The 19,928-nt window shown below is 43.0% G+C and overlaps 1 protein-coding gene across 1 annotated transcript in view; it reads right to left on the minus strand.

The window, feature by feature from the left end:
- Window positions 1-19,576, minus strand: part of col4a5 (collagen, type IV, alpha 5 (Alport syndrome)) — a 42,346-nt gene extending 22,770 nt beyond the window's left edge. Inside the window, exon 1 of the mRNA XM_056369536.1 lies at window positions 19,264-19,576. Within this exon, the coding sequence (XP_056225511.1) occupies window positions 19,264-19,353 (90 nt within the window). The 5' untranslated portion in view covers window positions 19,354-19,576. The remainder of the gene's footprint in view (window positions 1-19,263) is intronic.
- Window positions 19,577-19,928: the final 352 nt, after the last annotated feature.

Here is a 19,928-nt window from a genome sequence, read left to right on the forward strand (position 1 = left end):
CAATTTTTGGCTGACAGCGTCTGTGCAACCCAAAAATAATTTTTAAAAAGTGGGTAGTTAAGTATTTTGTCAAATCTTAAATCAATGAATGCATATTGTAGATAAAAGAATATCTTTTCAGATATATGAATATCTAGTGAACAGCTGCAAAACAACTCAATTTAATAGATTTAGAGCTAAAAAACTATTAGTGGATTAATCAGTAACTAGCTAGCTACTATTTTGATTATCACTCAATTGATTGCTTCATTTGTTAATTTGGATTTTATGGTTCCAGCTTCTGAAATGTGAAGATGTGTTTTGGATTGATGTTGGAATTTTAAGACGTAAACTCAGTCTCTAGAAAAATTGTGATTTTTTTCACTTTTTCATACATTTGAAAAACTTAAAGACTAATCGGCTTATTGCAAAAAACGGTTAATGATATAATCTCCTTCAATAACAGGTGACATTGACACTTCTGTGACTTCACAGACAAGACAGTGCGAGGTAAAAAAAAACATCTGTTCACATCTGTGCCACATCGCACATCCAGCAGTGTAAATCTTTTCAGAAGCTGCTGCGTACATATGTATCAGGACTTTGACATAGAAGCCTGTGTGATCTGCAGGGACAGTCCGGTCTGTACAACATGCCTGCACACACTGGCATGTGTGTGTGTGTCTGTATTAAGTTACACTACATGTATCGGGTTCAGTGCAGGCCTCTCTGACTACATTACAACACTTCCTTTGACCCGGGAGAGTCAAAGGTCAACATCAGAGCAGACTGACAAAATCTCACTGTAAAATAACTTTGGTTCAAAATTTATAAATCATGAAAATAATTATCAGTTTAAGTCTAAATCCACTTTATTTTACAATTTCCGTAACTAGATTTATATAATCTGGTTCTTCTGCAAAGTGAAATCTGTAAACTGTTTTGATTTACCACCATGTATGGCTTGTGTTTGTATACACACACAGATGGAGAGACAGGTGTGTGCATATGTGTACATTACATTTGTCACATTCCTGTGTGTGTGTGTACAGGAAGTGTCCACAGTTATAAACAAGGTGTTAACCACAGGCTGTATGTGCTCCATGCAGTGGCTCGTCCGACTTCCTGTGCGGCTCGGAGGCTAAAGCGAGACACCGGGTTGAGGGTTTGATTCCCACGTCAAAGAAGACAACATGTCACTGTCAGGAGTTCTGGATTAAAGGATCCACAGGCCGTCGCATGTTGGTAGTAAACATAAAACATGGGTAAACTGCTATCTGGACCAGAGGCTAGAGGGGTTATCCACACACACACACACACACACACACACACACACGCCTGAATACATCTACATGGGTAGTCAAGGTTGTGTGTGTGTGTGTGTGTGTCTGTGTGTGTGTGTGCGTGTGTGTGTGTGGAGCTGTTTTTACAAGCCCTGGATCTCCAGATTAGTCTCTGGTCTGGTTCAGCTCAATGCCGTCTGCTCTCCCACGCCCAGGCCTGCAGCTCACGCTCTTTTTCTCCTCCATCTCTTTCTCTCTCTTTCACTTTCTCGTCATCCACCTGCCTCCCCGTCCTCTCTCTCCCCTCATCCCTCTTTCCCCCCCGCTTGACGTGCATTTATCCAGAAGAGCATGACAAGGCTCATTTGAGCTTACAAGGCTCTGAAACGTTCACGGATGCTCAGCACCAAGTTAAAACCCCCTGTGCAGTGAGAGGGGTTTACTGCCTTGCTCAAGGGCACACGGGGCAGTTGTGATTAAAGGAGTCGGGGTCTGATTGTAGCAGCTTGTGGACACCACCAGACTTTTACGCCTTTTAAACTCAGCTACAGTCATTTCCTGCTTTCTTTCCACTTCTGTATGAGAAGATTATTGATTTGTAGTGAAATGAAAATAGCAAAACAGCAGAACAAAATGAATCAGTGAGATTAGTTAAAACCATCCTCAGCAGATGTCGTTATCTGCTCTACATCATCTCGTGACCCTTCATATATATCCCATGATCCCTTGTGGGGGTCAAGACCCCCATGTTGGGAACCATTGCCTTATGAAACTCAGAAAATAGCCTATTAAATGTGATAATGATTTCCACCGCATCACCCACCTCTACCTGTCATAAACCTGTCAAAAATAAAATGATCACTCCATCAGGTGGGTGTGAAGATGCAATAATAATACTGACTAATGATATTACATCATTCAGCTACTGTATCAAATATTATAAATGCTTTACCGTCTCTGTGATATAATTAGTGGTTAATGTGATCACAGTGTATGATCCCACTCCACAGTCACCACAGCTTTCTACATGTTCGGTTGGTTTGAAACACTCGTATGTGTTTAGCTACAACATTATCTTGATGCTATAAAACATGTTAAGACGACCGGGTGCAGCTGCAGGTGGAGGCGCTGCACTGAGATTTACTGCAAATCTGTTGCCCCCGTCTGGGGTAAAAGAAGCCGAAACGAACTGAAACGAAAAATTCTGCCTAAATACAGCGTTAAAAAGTATATCTCTCCATGCTGTTTGCTCCCTCTCTGCACCCCCTCCTCGCTCACCCCTCCCCACCCACCCCCCAGCACTGACGGGGCATGTAATCCACTTAGAGAGGTCAGTGAGCTGCAGATATTTGCTCCACTCCCTCAGTCTGTATGGCTCTCTCCCGCTCTCTTTTAACTCTCTCTATCATTTCCCTCACTCTCTCTCTCTCTCTCTCTCTCTCTCTCTCTCTCTCTCTCCTCAACAGCGTCCCACTTTTTCCATCAACCTTACAATCAGGCCTGAGGGGAGGAACAGCCGGGCTCGCACTCTGAGGGCTGCCAGCCTGAGCCGACAAGCCCCGGCTGGCCGGCCTCAGCGCCGCTGGAGGTCCGTAGAGGACAGGTAATAACAGTCACGACTGCAGAGGTTCATGTCTGACACTGGGGGGCGGGCGTTCAACAAACTGAGGTCAAAATGAGACAGTTAATGACCCATAAGTATCCTAAATTCATTCATGAAATCACGCTGATCTTAGTGGCAAAGGTGTCTTAGATTTAAAGTCACCGTGAAATAAAAATGTTTTAATCTTTTGCTCATGTGTCAGCTGTTCATTTATTTCTTGTTACATGAGTCAAAAGTGATTTTTTTTTTATGTGTATATATCTTCCTTCTCTTAATAACTTTGATGAATTAACCAAACAAGCTAGCTAACTGAGCAGCTAGCTGCTATTGCTGCAGCTAAAACGCTCTAACTTGTGTCTCATGGTGATTGTAAAGACAGAGAAAAAAAAAAAAGTTTCCCAACATTTAATCCTGTGCCAATCTGTTAGTTGGTCATTTTGTTACATGCTAAACACATGCTAACGTCAACTGAGGAGCATGTGCACACAGTAAATGTCTCCAATCAGCTAACAAAGCAGTATTATAGAAGGAGGTGTGGGTTTGTTCTGTTCTGCTCATTATTTTTTATAATTGCCACAAAGCATGATGGGATGTTAACTGATGAACTGTACCATGCAGTGCACCTGGGTTTTTCCAGTGTAACTACTGGAGTGAATCTGTGGGGTTGAATAAAAGACAATAACAGTGTTTTCTTTTTCCAGGTCTGGGTTCAAAAACATACTGAAACAAAACATTTTTTTAAAAAATAAGCAAAAAGGAGAGACGTGTGTGCAGAGTGATGGGGAAGTGAGCCAGGTGAGGATGGATGAGGTGAGGAGGGGGAGGAGGAGGCGGAGGCGGTGGAGGAGGAGGGGGAGCGAGCGGAAGGCATGCACCCGGGGATTAGACTGGCGAGACTGGAATTCCCCTGCTCATCACAGACTGATGATTAGACACCTATACACACTGCCCTGCCCTGGTAACACACACACACACACACACACACACACACACACACACACACACACACACACACACACACAAAACCATGCATATATACGCATTGAAGCAGCATAGAAACACATATTGTGTAGATACACAAATTCTCTCATAAACAGTACACACAGCTGCAAGGACAGACAAACTAACAGTGTATCTCCCTCTCTTGAAAATCATTAATTCACACTATCACACACACACAATCACACAAACACAAACACACACACACACACACACACCAATGCACAGATTTGTAAAATCCCTGATTTGACCACAGCACCACAACTAATAACTTCTGTTTTGCAACACTGATCGCAGCTCAGCAGTCAGCGACCGCAATCTGAAACGAGAGCCAACATGTTTGCATCAGCCTACACACACACACACACACACACACACACACACACACACACACACACACACAAGAAATACTTGTAACTCTGTTGCATCTCCTGCTAAGTGTCATAGTGAGACGTTAACACCATTTACAATAAGTGGCAGAGAATAAATTGGTTATCTGAGTAACTCATGACATATCTGACCTTTCACTTTTTCAATCGGGTCTTTTTACTTGGAATATATATATATATAAATAAAAAAGAACATGGTGCAGCCTGGTGGTGGAGGAGTTTAAAGCGTCGTCCATGTGTTTGATTAATTGATCAATTGCAGCTCTAGATTTCTCTATCCCCATTTCCCATCAGCTCCTTTTCACTCTCTCATAAAAAAGTCATGAAATTACCACAAAAATATTAAAGAATAAATCTGGAAGTAACCAGAGCAAAGATTTCAATGTGACAAACAAAGAGGATTACGTTGTTGTAATGGTATCGTTTCATTGCTCAGCATCTGTGTGCATGTGTCCTACTTCATGTGTTAAATATCTGTGTGTCTAAGTGTGTGTGTGTGTGTGTGTGTGTGTGTGTGTGTGTGTGTGTGTGTTTATCCAGTTCTGGAGAGTGGCACTCCAGGCTCCGAGCCGCTGCGTCAAACTGCTGATCCCTTTCATCGCGGCTGGACTTTAACTGCTTCAAGGCGCTGACGCCCCGCGAGCCACGACCAAACCAAATGTTTTCACGCCGACAAAAAAATGTGTGTTTTGACTCACCAGCTCTTTGGAAGAGGAAGAACCCCCCCACACACCACCACCACCACCACCACCAACCCCCACCCGTTCAACTGATGAAACCCCCCAAAGTAACACACACACACACACACACACACGCGATCCGGCCACAGCGCCGGTCCAGGAATTCCATTGATATTCCCGGGAATTCTCTTTCTTCTCAACGCAATTTTCTCTCCTCTCTTTTCTTTTCATTCGGCTCTGATGAACGTTGACCCCTGTGACCTCCCACTGAGAGATACCTGCAGGGAGAGCACTCACAGATTTTGAGGCACCAGCTCTGCACAGCCTCCAAACCTGGCTCAGATCGTATGTATTCTTTACCTCCACTCACAGATGAAATGTGACTCAGATTTGATGTTTTCCAATGTAAAAAGCAGAAAAGATGCAAAAGGAGCAAATAATAATAGGCCAGTCAGCAACAGAACCGACTGGGAATTTCTCCTTTTTCTACCAGAATCATTTTAAAGCTCCAATAATCACATAAAAACCCTAAACATAGTGGCTTTAATCTGAAGCCAAGTCAGTGTCAGGAGACAAGGAAACTAAACTATGAATTGATTAGTCAGGCTGTTTTGTTAATTGCTTAGTCAGTTCAGTCACACAATAAGTTTCTTTGACATTTTACACATTAAACAATTTAGTGCTTAATGAAGAAAATAATCAGCGGACTAATCGTTAATAATAATTGTTAGCTGCAGCTTTAAAACAATGATGCGGGTATTCAGTTACATATCAGAAAGTGTGAATTAACTAGTTTTTATCTGAAGGATCACTAAGGTCAACTACTGAAGCGTTTAATAAGTAATAAATGTTTTTAAAGCCACTTCAGTCGCTGTGTGAGAGTATTTCGCGACAACACGCGTTCGAGCTAAAACTACATCAACAGCCGCCTGCAGAGATCACTCGGCTCCCGATGAAGCATTGATGATACACAAAGACACGCTCGCCCTCTGTTTCCATGCATCTGTAAAAACACACCTCGCCCTCTTATCTCATTGCACTTTCCGTCGACTTGTACTGAACCACAGACAGAACGAGCAGCTAGTTTTCTGTGTGAAACGAGAGAACAGATGGAGGGTCTTGGTCTCGCTCAGCGGGACGCGTGGCCGCCCCTGCTGGCCATTCAACGGCGCTGCAGTTCGGCTGATGTTACTGATGTCAAAGTGACCGAAGGCGACGTTTATGCCTCTCTTACAAAAAATACAAACTGTTTAGGGAGTGTTGGGGAATTCCTAAAACTTGGCCATCCAGATGGGACTTTATCTAAACAGATCCAGAGAGGGAGAGGTAAACACACACACACACACACACACACACTGTGCATTTGAGTCCCTAACTGTTCTGCACATGTACAGGAAACAGGATTCAGCATCATTTTAATCTCCACCGCCAGTTTTCAGAACACAAACACAAGTCTGATTTGTTGAATGTTCAGTCTGCTTAATCTAACTCTCCTGTCAGTTCGTGTGTGAAACACGTCTGAAGAGCAGTAAACATGAGAAAAATGTTGACTCCTCCTTTGGCAAATTGCTGCAGGGAAGGTGAAGCTAACCTTTAATTAATATCTATTAAAGTTATGAGCGATCATAAGATCTCTGAGAACTTGTTCAGGGATATAATCATCAGTGTGTAAATATTAGCACCTTTCAGTCACTATATGACTCAAACTGTTGCTACTTGTTGCAAAAGATAATTTCCAGTTTCCTTTAAAGCTCCTGTTGCAGGTTTGCATGTTTATAGGAAGGATGCACTGTCAACTGTTCTACCTGTTGGTGTTTGTTCCAGAAAATGTCCTAAAGGTGGATCTTCTAAGCAGGAGGGGGTTGAATTGCTTCCCCTAGCCCAACCCAGCCCAGCCCAGCCCTGCCCGTCCCGGCCCGGCCCAGCCCAGCCTGGACCCACCTGACCCGGCCCTGCCTAGCACAGGTTGAAACACATCCTGCTAGCTCCCTCTGCAACACTCCATATACATCACCACTTGGCACGCATGTAGCTTTAGCTACAGGCAACAAGAAATTAGAGAGGGGAGCGGCAGCTTGCCAGCTGAATACCTGCATGTGTGTAGCCTGGGGAGAGACTGAGAAGAGGCGGGGAGGAGAGGGAGGAGGGAGAAAATGGGTGAAGTAAGTAAAATGTTAAGAAGTATGAGAGCAGACAAAGAAAGAAAGACAGAGGAGGGATGAAAGAGGTAAAGTTTACCAACTTCACTTTCTAAATATGCTTTAAAATCGAGATAAGATCAGGCCTGTGGGATTTAATCTGTCTGGTTGTTGTTGAAGATTTATGGACGTGTTCAGGTCCACGGAGCAGAAACTAAAACTGCAATAAACAGAAGAAAATGCGAAGAAGTCCGAATTCACCGTAGTTCCACCTCTGAACAAAAAGCACAAGGGTGTGACCGTTTGCATCACACAACTGTGAACTTCTCCAGCAGCCGTGACACGAGGCGCAACCGCGCTGGAACAAATGAATCCTTTTCTTTTATGCTTTTCTACTTGCATGGTGTAGCTCAACAAGTTCCCTGTGAGGATTTGTCTCAATCTGCATCTGCTCAAGGTGTAACTAGAACCTATGTCACGTTGTATATCTGAATCACTGCTCTTATTCACAACCACCTCCCCTTGTAGGAGACTCATCGGCTGTCGAGTCTCCGCAAAAAAAAAAACAAAACCAAAACACATCAGTCCAAACAAATCACAAGTAAAAAAACAAAACAAAAAAAAACTTAATTCCAAACATATCAGACTTTGCCATCTGTATAAACCTTCATGCAAACAGCAAACAGTTCAACGCTTCCATAAACCAAACATCACAACCTGCATGCTGGAGGTGTATCACTGTTTGGATGAGCACCAGTTTAACCTTAATATTTACACAGGCGGTAAACAAAACAAGATAGCACTGGACGTCCCGATGACGTATGTGTGTGATAGTGGGACGCAGAGGAGGGAAAACTCAGCTGATATGACAGTGTATTTATGGTGCAAAGTGGGAAATAACTTATAATGTGGGAAAGGCTTTCTGCAACATGGGATTTGCTCCCATTCAGCCACAGGAGCATTAGTGATGTCGGCTTTTCTTTCCAACTGTTTGTGCATGTCCATTTTCAATATCTCTCACTTCAGGATCAATTGTTGTTTGAGCTTCTAGTATATTAATGATAATGCTTGTTGTAATGTCAATAAAGATAAAAATGAAACATGTCAACAGGTGCGTCCACATACTTTTGGCCATATAGTCATGCGCACAAACGATGCTTCTGCTTGTCCACCTGTAATCCCACGTCTTCACCACATGGGGGTGGTAACAGGAGTGGAAACTATGCAGGTAAAGTGTGAGAAGCACAGTGTTTGACTTCATGCTGTAAAACTATAGGCGGATATAATCATGATGACGAGTTTATTTAGTCAGATGCGTCATAAAGGACAAAATTACTGAACATAACTTGGTTTATGAAGGAGTTACATTTTACATTTTAGTTACTGACTGTGTATTCTTTTTGGGTTTTTTTTAATCTGCAGCTTGATTCTTGATCCTTGCAGCCGAACATGCTCTCTCATGCTCTCTCATGCTTTTCCAGCCCCTTCAGTGTCTGATCAGATCTCAGGAAGAGGCAGGTCGCAGCAGGCTCCGGCCCTGCCGACACCTCTCCTGCATATTATTCTCGCTTTAAAAAAACAGCACTCAAAAAAAAAAATTTTTAAAAAGTGGGAAGATTTACAGAGGAAACATGAATGACCTCAGTCTGAAAACGCCAGACAAAACATTTGCCGTCTGTGCTCAACAAAACCACAACACTCCAGATTAACTTCCAGCGAGCATGTAGCATTTAACATTTGAGGTGATGCAGTTCTCAGATCATTTAAATTGAGCGTTTCATCCTCCATTTTTGAAAAGTGCAACAAATTTCTCCCAGTTTCTAAATAAATATAGAAAAATATCTTTTGCTTTTGTTAAATGATGGGACATGAGGGGTCCTCGATGCTCCACAGCTGTCCAGATGTTTGCCTTTAATATTCTTCTGATCAGAAACACAGAGCGTTTTCTCGTCCTCCTTTTCCACTTCATATTCCTTCGTTTCACAGTACAGCAGCTTCATCTCTCTGTCATGTCTCATTACTCTGTCTCAAAATTGTCTCACTTATCTTTCTCTCTTTACACCCGCCCCCCCCCCCAACCGCCTCTTCCCTCTTCTTCTTCTTCTTCTCCCTGACAGATGTCTGATATTTCCCTTTGTTATGACCAGCGGGGGTCTGTTTGTCTAGAGGAGATGAGGAATGCCACGCATTCACTGTTGACATGCACACACACACACACACACACACACCGAACACACCGAACACACACACACACACACACACAGACACACACTTATAAACTCAAAATAACACATCAGCCAAAAAAAATTTAAAAATGAAGGTATGTCTTGTTCTCATTCTTCAAATTTCATTCTGAATTGTCCCGTGGTGACAATAAAGATGGAAAAACACAAGGACAAGAAAACACAAGGAGTCATCTCTATGCACACACACACACACACACACACACACACACACACACATACACACACAGAGCACACATGTCTGAGGACACGATCTGAAAGAGAAAACAAAATGTCGCCTTCCAAAAACAGTAGGTGGCCTCCCCAGAAACGTAGAGACAGACAGCTGGTGAGTATCTCCTCTCGCATCATCAAATGTACGTAATCACCAAATTTTATTTTACCTCCGATGACGAGGTTGTGTTTTCGCCCACGTCTGTTCATCTGTGGGCAGGAGGAAGTAACTGAACTGATTTGTGCTGAACTTGATGGAGTGATGGCTCCTGTCTCAGGGAAGATCCGATTAAAATTTGGGGCAGATCTGGATCATTCACTAAGAATTTGAATTTTTTTTCCTCTAAAGTCTGGTGTCTGTTTTTCACCAGTGGCCTTGACGGAGGTCTGGAGTTTTCCTTTTTCTTTACCAGCCGTGTATAAATCCTACTGAATCAAATTAAACAAAGAAAGAGAGAAAATGTGGAAAATACATTTTCAATTTTTAGAAAAAGCCCTTTTATTATCACTAAACACGGGCGGCAAACGAAAGGAAACACCTGAATAAATGAGTGGAGAAACTCATTTAAACACTTCACTTTGATGGGTATGAAAATAATGGGAATCATCTATGGGAGAAGGATGTTCATCCCTCCAGTAGAGTTCACAGACTCTACACCAAGGAGCTTTATTAAAGCTGTCGCATCTATGTCTCTACACCTATGAAGAGAAAGAAGACAGGGCTGAACGGAGCAAAGTGCTGTCCCCATAAATATGTCCCTAACATGTGACTGGCGGCAAAAAGCGCTGAAGCGAGAGACAGAGGACAAACAACTGAATAAATGTATAAACAAGTGGTTTAAACAAGTTGCTTCCCTATGTGTCACTCAGCAATGTGAAAAATGCTCTAACAGGCACTTCAACCTAACACACACACACACACACACACACACACACACCTTGCTCAGTGCTGCTGAACATTATCCTCCGACTGCATGCTAAAGGCTTAGCCGCATACCAGCCGGCACATTGACCTGGGATTAACTAAGACCAGGCTTCACCTGAGGAATACACACACACACACACACACACACACACACACACACACTGAGACGCAGCAGTGTACAGCTTAGTGTACGGTGTAAACACTATTTGTGACTACTGTACGTACAGTACAAGATAGCAGGATTTGTCCAGATTCTGATCTGAGGGAAAGGACAAGGAGGAAAGAAAGGAAGGAGGAGAGGAGGATGGAGATAAAGAGAGAAGGAAACTAGAGGAATGAGAAAGTGAAAGAAGGAAAGATAAAAAAGGTAAATAAAACTGAGGAGAAAAGATTAGAAGGTTAGAAGGAAAAGACAGAACAACAACTTTGCTCCACCGTATTAAACGAACATAAATCACAGAATGATGGTTTAGGTTCAAAGCTGCACTAATTAATAAATTAGCAATGGCTAAAACCGGACACAGTTAGCAACTAGCTGGTGAACATAGCGAAGCGTTTAGCAGCTAAAGAGCCAGATAGTTTTCCTCGGAGTTGGAGGTGGAGACCAAAAATCTGACAAAAACACGACTTTAAATGAACGTTAATGCTGCTCCTCGGCTGTCGGATGTGTAGATAAGCAACTGTTTAGCTCACAGCTTTGCCCCTTAAAGCTTTAAAATATAATATGTCACATGTTTTACTTCTGCCTTTTTCTCCACAGAGAGAAGAGTCATAAGTCTCACGGCCACAAGATGTCGCTGTCAGGGAAATGTAAACAGTCTTACGTGAGTAACGAGGGAGGGGATCAAATAATTTGCTATAGCCTGTCTTTTACTTTGAAAGAACTCCATCTGGACAAGTATATAAAAAGTAATGTGGTAACTCTGTACTCTGAAATATGTAAAGAAACAGAAGTCTCTCTCTCTCTCTCTCTCATTCTCTCTCACACACACACATTTAATGTTGGCTGACCCTTTTTCCCAAGTGGTTGTTGGGGAAGCCCTGTTTCCTCCTCTGAAGTGTGATGAAGGAAACAGGTGCCCATAATGGAAGAGAGAGCATTAAAAGTAGTGAGGGAACAAGAGAGAGAGAGAGAGAGAAAGAGAGGAGACAAGGAGGGGGGAAACAAGTGAAGAAGAGAGAACCAGACGCCCTCCCACGCGATTCAGCGACAGCGCGGCCTATTTAACTTCCTTTAGCTTTTGTCTGTCTGTGTGTGTGTGTGTGTGTGTGTGTGTGTGTGTGTGTGTGTGTGTGTGTGTGTGTGTGTGTGTGTGCATGCTATCGCTCCTCGCCATCCGTCTCTCTCGGGCAAACATGGGATTGAACGTGAGATGAACAGATAGGGAGGAGTGGGAGGGCTGAGAGGCGAGAGGAAAGTAGAACAGTAACTTTATTTCTTTACACATGTTCCTGCAGCTGTTTACATTAAGTTTACGGGCAAATCGATCGGCGGATCTCGCTGTCAATCAACATATCGGTAGTCCTGTTCCTTATGAGTTATCTTTCATCGTTGTCATGGCGTTGTTATGGCGATACAAGCAACAGGTCTGCTTGTGTCAATCCCTCCTGAAACTCTGTTCTATCTTTTCTCATTAAATTGTATTGATAGTTTGAATAAAGGTTTGTTCACCGGTGCTAACTGATTATGATTAAGTCACTTACTCCAAAAACCTTCACAAATGTCATTGATTAATTAGATTACAATACTGTGAAGCTTCGGTATTCTTTTTAACTTTATGTTTCTCTGCAAATCTAAATTCTTCATGTAGAAAATCCATTAAAACTGTGTTAATTGGTGTCCTGGAAAAGGAAATGGACCCTACGTCATGGGTTTGTTCACTGTTTTCGGATACTGTAGGTGTAGTGTTGTGTTCTTTGATGGCTTTGTAGCAAACTGTGCACACAATCAACTTATATGAGGTTTGTAGGTGGACTAAAAAAGCCCAAAGAGAAGTTCTTGATACTAGACAGAAAAGGTGGGGAAGTAACAGAAGACGGGGAGTGGGAGCAGGACAGATAGTAATAAAAAGGCGTTGAGCGACGTAAAGACGGCACGAGTCAGCTCAGGTCAGACAGTAGTCACAAATTCTTCTTCATAAGTTCACCTCATTCTGCCGTCCAGGAAGCTGTAAAACACACAACTGTAAACTCAGTGTGTAGTTTATGCAGGTAAGAGGGCAAAGAGAAGAAGACATCTGTAGATCAAGGTCATTCGCTGATCTCAGACAGATTAAAAACCCTCTCCCTCTCTCGCCTCCCTCCCTTCATCTCCTCAGAGAGAAAGAATGCAAAACAATATATGTTCCAGCCTAGAGGGAAATTTAAGTCTTGTATTCCTCCTATTCTTTATTTCATTGCTCTTCACTGCTGTTATTTTTCAATAACTGTATATATAAATGCTCCACGTCTGTTTCTTTCACAGATTTTTCTCCTGTTTCAACACATCTTATTTCACTTTGTCCCTGAGCAGTGCTCCTGTGTTTCCTCTGGGCTGTAAATTTCCTTTAAAAAAAAATGGAAGTGTAACGAAGAAAAAAAAGACAAAAACTGCATGATGTGCTTTCAGAAAAGGAGGTCAGGAAACCAGAGGAAGAAAGGAAAGGTGGGCGATAAGGAGGACGGCATGTCTTGTGACCGGTCTGTGTAGGTGGAGCTGTCAGGTAGCCCACTGGACGGCAGCCACACACACACACACACACACACACACACACACACACACACACACACACACAGACGACAACACAATTCAGATGAAGTTTCTAGTAGGAAAAAAAAAACAAAACATTCAGGAGCCGATGTTTGACCACTACTTCAAGCTCAAGTAGCACTTCAATAAAGGCTTTGAAAAAAAGTGGTTCTCGAAATAAAACACGCTCAGTCAAAACCTGCATCAAAAAAAATGTCTGCTGTTTCTAGATGTCTGACTCTCCCATCGGCACCTGAACGCAACGTAATAATTGAGCAAAAACTACAAAAACACTACATGGATATCTGGTTATGGCCATCAAACAATATGAGTCCAATATACCATTGGCGAACTGTTGCTTTAAAGACATGATTTAGTTTGTTAAATTCAAAGAGTCCAACCGAGTCTTGCTAACCTTAATCTGTATCCTAATTCAGCCAAAACCCGCAGAGAGCTCCACTTTAATCTGAATAGTCTCGCTGGTCTTCAAAGACAAGCTGCTCAAACCTTTAAGTGACCGCACTTTAACCCCCCAGATCAGGGATTTCTGACTTTTATAACCCTGAAGAGATTTCAAGAAACTTTTTAAGTCTCTCACATGAAGCGCAGTCACTGCTGTTGTCATGTGGGGAGCCGTGAATAACATGACTGTGAGCTGCTTTTTGGAGGTCGTAACCAAGTAAAAATAGGTCCAGACTGCTTGGTGGTCTGGTTAGTAGTGAGAGATAAAGAGAAAGAGGAAATGTAATAAGAAAGACATATAGAGGAGGAAGACAGACGGGAAAAGACGTGGTTGACCTTTAAAGCCTCAGAGCAAACAGCGAGGGATGGAGTAAATAAAGAAGTCTCTAATAAACACGCTGTTGTTTACCCTCCTGTTAGCGCTGAATGGAGGCGGGTGAGGGAGGGAGGCAGAGGGGGTGACAATGGGGTTTAAGTGTAAGTGACAGGAAGAGATACCCTGTGCAAAGAGAAGGTTAGCGGGGAGAGATTAAATGAGAGAATGAATATTGATCTATTGATCAGTAATAAGTTATACCTAAATAACAACTGCCTTTATGTGCAATCCACTGCTAGTGCTAAAGTACTGCTAGTGCTGCTAAACTACTACTGAGACTAATGCTATTATTTCCATGGCTACTACTACAAGTTGTACTGACACAACTACTACTTCACCACTGCTGCTGCTGCCAATGAGACTACTACTTCAACTAATGCTAGTTCTACTGCTACCTGTACTACTACTACAGCTACTGGTAATGCTAGCACTACTGTTGCTGCTAGTACTTCTAATGCTACTACTACTTTAGCCACTGCTAGTCGTCCTCCTACCACCACAACTACTCCAAGTTTGCCCTGCCCCAATTGTTACTCATTCTACTACTGCAATACCTACTTCTGTGTTTACTACTACTAGTACTACTACTACTACTACTACTACTACTACTACTACTAAAGCTACTGCTAATGTTAGCACTACTGTTGCTGCTAGCACTACTAATGCTACCACTACTTTAGCCACTGCTAGCCCTCCTTCTACCACAACTACTACAGCTTGACTCTGCTGTAACGCATACTTCTGTCAGGACAAATACTACTACTGCTACTACTACTACTACTTCTACTACTACGTAATGTAAACTATGTAAAGGTACTACTGTTGCCTCTGAAACTATTAATCCTCCTCCTGCTACGACTAAAACCTTTGCTAACTCTTCTTACTCATGTCACTACTACATACTACTACATCGTGTACTTCTAATGGGCTACTACTGCTACAACTCCCATTACTACTACTCAGTGCAACTTCTACAACTGTAACTTCTACTGCTGGTTGTACTTCCTACTATAACTCATTCATTCATCTTTTACTACATCTGTACTCTACTTCAGCTCAGATAGCAGTTGTGCTTCTTCCAGCTGCAATCAGACAGAATGAGGGTGAATGAAGAGGAGGAGGAGGAGGAGGAGGAGGAGGAGGAGGAGGGGGCAGTGTATGTACTGGATCGGGGTAATTAGCTATCTAAACATTTGGTTGTAGCTCTCATTGACTTTTGTCCACCTGTTAAGCCAAACGGCATCTTCAGCTCATTGACACCGCACTGTGAGTTCTACCAGGAAACGCACACAGACACACACACACACACACACACACACACACACACACACACGTTTGTGCACATAAAGTACAGATACCTTCCTTTATCATGTGTACATGCAATGGAGGCAAACATGATGTACATGTTTGGGTTTATTTTCTGAGAGATAAAGATGGAATTTACCTTTGAACACAGATTCAAAGGGAGAGGAGGGAGATACAGATATAGAGGTACACCGAGGTAAATGTCAGTAAAAGCTTGAAAAATGTGAAATGACTCATCGTTCAGTTTTTATCAGAATATCCAGATGTTTTTTGTTTTTGTTGTGATCGCTTTTGGGCAAAAATGGCCGAATTTAACAGATGAATAGATGTTTTTGTTTCATTTTAAGATACATTACTGTAATAAAAGATAATTCTTTTATTAGAATTTAGTCTTTAAGGCAACCATCATGTTTGTTCACTTTAAACTGGGGAAGTTTGGCCCGAGTCCGAGACCTGGGCATTGTTGTGGGGAAACTAAGGTCTCTCACAAGGGACTTACAGATTACAGATTACATTATTTTTTGGCTCATGAAAATGGAGCTAAACTGGATTATGTTTACATGGAAAACTCCAATGATTGGTAAAACTTTAATTCATTCATTTTCTCAGCTTTTCTGCAGAACATTTGAAAACATTTTTCTCAATATCTCATAGATACTCCGAAAACTTGTTGAATTAGCGCTCGCAAGCATTTCCAGACGGAATTCTTCTTCTTCTTCTGTGTTTGTCTACACACATGAAAAAAGAACAAGAGTAGAAGAAATAGAAAAAAGAAGAGGTAGCTATGCAGTGTTCGTTAACATCTCAGATTTATCTCAGCAATCTGAGGATGTTATGGCTAAAACCTCTGTCTCACACACACATAGACACACACACACACACACACACACATACACACACACACACACATACACAAAGAGAGCAGACAGATTCCCCACCACAAACTCCACCTGGGCTGTGGGTCACATGAAAGGTTAGGGAACCCGTGAACCCATGTGGGTGGTTGTGCAATCACGCGTGTGTATATGTCTGTCTATGTGTGTGTGTGTGTGTGTGTGTGTGTGTGTGTGTGTGTGTATGTGCGTGTGTGTGTGTGTGTGGGCGCGTGCACAGGAAAGCATGCATCAAATTAAGTGCATGTTTGTGGTCGTGCGGCATTACGGGTTCAAAGGAAAACCTCCAGGTATACATTACCGCTGAACTCCCTCACCTGGCTGAGTGGAGATTCATATCTGGGTGAGGATTAATACTACACACACACACACACACACACACACACACACACACACACACACACACACTAACAAACAGCTATGAAACAGTGATGTATGAGTTAATGATTGACAACTAAATGTGCATGTGCGTGTCATTCAGTGTTTATTTTGTATTGTTGTTGTACACATTCAGATCTGTTATCCTTGTTCTCACTGTCCTGTGAAAACCATGTATCTCCCAAATGTCAACTTTATAGAAACCAGAAGAAAAAAAAAAACAGCAATGTTTGAACCTTAAAGGAGTTCATTAGAGTTTTACACACCAATGGCATAGACGAGCATTAGATGCTAAAACTTATATGTATTAGTAATATTAAGTCATATACATGGAGATACGTGGTTTTCAGTGGAGAGGGATGTTAAAGGCAGGTTGAATTCCTGGAGACAGGTTTGTGCAATGCACACTTCTTCCACTGGGGGGCCTCAGTGAGAACATTATGAGGGGGAAGTGTGTGTGTGTGAGAGAGAGAGAGAGAGAGAGAGAGAGAGAGAGAGAGAGACAAAGAGAGAGACAAAGAGAGAGACAACCTCCTGCACCATCCTTTTATCAGCGTCTCCTCTTTCTTTCACAAAATAATCTCAACTCAAACTCCACTTACTCATTTTTTTCAACTATAGCCCACAGCCTGAGCTAACCCTCCACTCACTGATGAAGGCCATGGGAAGTGGCTGAAAACTAGTAAGTGGATCAAACTTCTCTTCTCTGCTCCAAGGTCAAGAAATGGACTTTCCCTCTCTTTCTTCAAACCCCCCCTCCCTCTCCCTCTTCATCCTCACATCCCTTCACCTTCACCCTTGACTTTACATCTCCATGGCAACAACATTAACAGCCAGTCTGACCACCAAAAACCAAACATACCTTTAGCAGACTCTTTAACCTCCTCATTTTTTACTTTAACAATATTTCAGACTGTCTCCTATTCGTATCTTTACATATTTTGCCGCTCCTGAAACAGATGTTCAGCCCTCTACAACCACATCTGTCCGTCTGATTATGTCCGTGCCTTTATCAACGTTTCCAGCTCTCTGCAAACGGAAGATATGATGGAGTTTATGCTGCAGGAACGTCAGCAGAAAGGTCTCTCAGGTTCACATGTTCAGTTGTCTACATTCTGGGCAAGATGCATAAACTCAGAGGGAGGTTGTTTGGTCTATGTGTACATTTTCTTTCCTCTATAAACAGGAATGGAGTCACCTTCCTCTTGAAGACTGGATCAGAGCTAACAGAGGGTGGAGATATAGAAAAGTCTGGAAGATTTAAAAAAAAAAAAAAAAAAAAAAAAAAGTCCTAACACACTCACAGGCTCTTTCTCATATCATAAACCTGATGAACTGAGTGTGTGCAGGCTTGATTGGACACGCCTCGTGTGTGGGCGGGATCAAGTCAATCAGCATGCAACTAGTCCTCATGCATTATTAATGAATCGTGAATATTCAGCGTGAACCGTAGAGCCTGTTGGAATATTACATGAGAGGCCAGACTGAGACACACACGCACACACACACACACACACACACACACAAAGCAGACTCACTCTTTACAGAGATGTCAAAGATGGATAGTTGGAGAGCTGCAGCTGAGGGTGAGGAGGCAGTCACTTAAACAAATGCAGAGTGAAGAGAGGCAAAGTATGCACAAACACAAACAAACACAAACACACACACACACACACACACACACACACACACACACCTCCTGGAGTGCATCTTCAGTGCAAAGGCACTTTCACTTTGAATCCCTACTAGAGCCACTAGAGTCCTGCTCCTGCCGCAGCCCAAACCCACAGGGTGTCAGGAGCAAGATCAACCAACACACATGGGTTTTTTATTCACATACACACTTCAATACGCGTCAATAACCAGCTGCTGTCAACATGAAACACACCTGCAAGGGAGAGAAACACCTGAGAAAAAAAATCACAGTCTCTCACTTCATGAACAACAGCATGTCTTATAAGTCAGGTAGCAGCCTGTGAGCGCGCTGACAGAGCGAGGGATGTTATGGCTGATGTTTTAATTTGAAGGCAAGCGGGCTGCCAGCGCGCCGCCGCCGCCGCGTTCCCCCACAGACTTTTACATACTTTAGGGGTCTGATATCAAGGATAAAAGACAGATGCAAGCTGGGAGAAGTCATGTTGCTACAGGACGCCTGCCTGTTGCGTGGAACAGGAGTAGAAGGAGAAACGTGATGCGCAGGCAACGGGACAGAAACACCGTCCGATCTTTGCATGCAACTACAAAGCAGAGCTCGTGAAGGTGCCCGTCGTAAAAAAAAAAAAAAAAAAAAAAAGAAAGAAAAAAAAAGTGCCATAAAGACTCAGCATAATAATTACATGGTTATAATTCTACTGCAACTGAACGGCAGCAGTAACAGGATGATTATGGTTAATATTATAATAAGAGCAGGAGGATAGGCGCGTGTTATAAAGCAGCTTCTCTATTTATAAACTTTAGTTGAGCTTGGAGGGGGAGCCGGTGCTGGTGTCCCGGCGCCGGCTGAGTGAGAGCGGCAGGTCTCTCGGCTTCTTCCCGCTGGGTATCTTTTCGTTAACAGGCTCTAAATCTCTACAAATACACACACACACACACACACACACACACACACACACATACAAAAAAAGGAAAACAAACAAACAAACAAACAAACAAACAGGAAACGCACTTACCGCAGAGTCGGATCGCTGCACCGCGACGCACAGGGCGAGGAAGAGCAGAGGCACGGTGAGCTGTCGCAGGCTCTTCAAGTCTTTACTCATCTTGAGGGGGGAATAAAACAAGGATCCGCCTGCGTTAACACTGACAAACTCTGCGGTTCTCTACTCGCATGTCATAGCCCTGCTCGCCCCCCGCCCCCCGGTGCACACTGGCTCTCAGTGGAATAGAAATAGTCAGAAAAACACTTGTTCTCGGCTGTGCTGCCTGTTGTTGCGCTGGCTTGCAGAGGCTTCTGCTGGTCTTGGCTCTGGCACCCGTGCGCCTCTGTAGTCCCCCCTCTCTAACTTTTCCTCCTCTCGACTTGCAAACCTGCCTAGCCGGAACTACTTCCCACACCCAGGGCGCACTGATATCTGCCCCCGTGCACCTACACCACGGCAGACAATTAATCTAAAATAAAGTTTCAGGATAATTTGCGCGTAAAAACGCGGCTCCAAACAGACGATGAACGCTTGTAACTTCAGTCCTGTGGGCGATTTGTTTCAGTTGTTTTAAATTTCCTCTTCCATTTAAAGAGAAGTGAATAATGTTAGGACCTCCGCAAGGGCGGATGGATATGGCCTTCCTCCTGCGTGCCTATCCAATCCTACCCAGCGCCTGAGGCTGCACAAAAAAG

The sequence above is a fragment of the Seriola aureovittata genome, chromosome 23 (assembly GCF_021018895.1).
Source record: "Seriola aureovittata isolate HTS-2021-v1 ecotype China chromosome 23, ASM2101889v1, whole genome shotgun sequence".
Classification (NCBI taxonomy): domain Eukaryota; kingdom Metazoa; phylum Chordata; class Actinopteri; order Carangiformes; family Carangidae; genus Seriola; species Seriola aureovittata.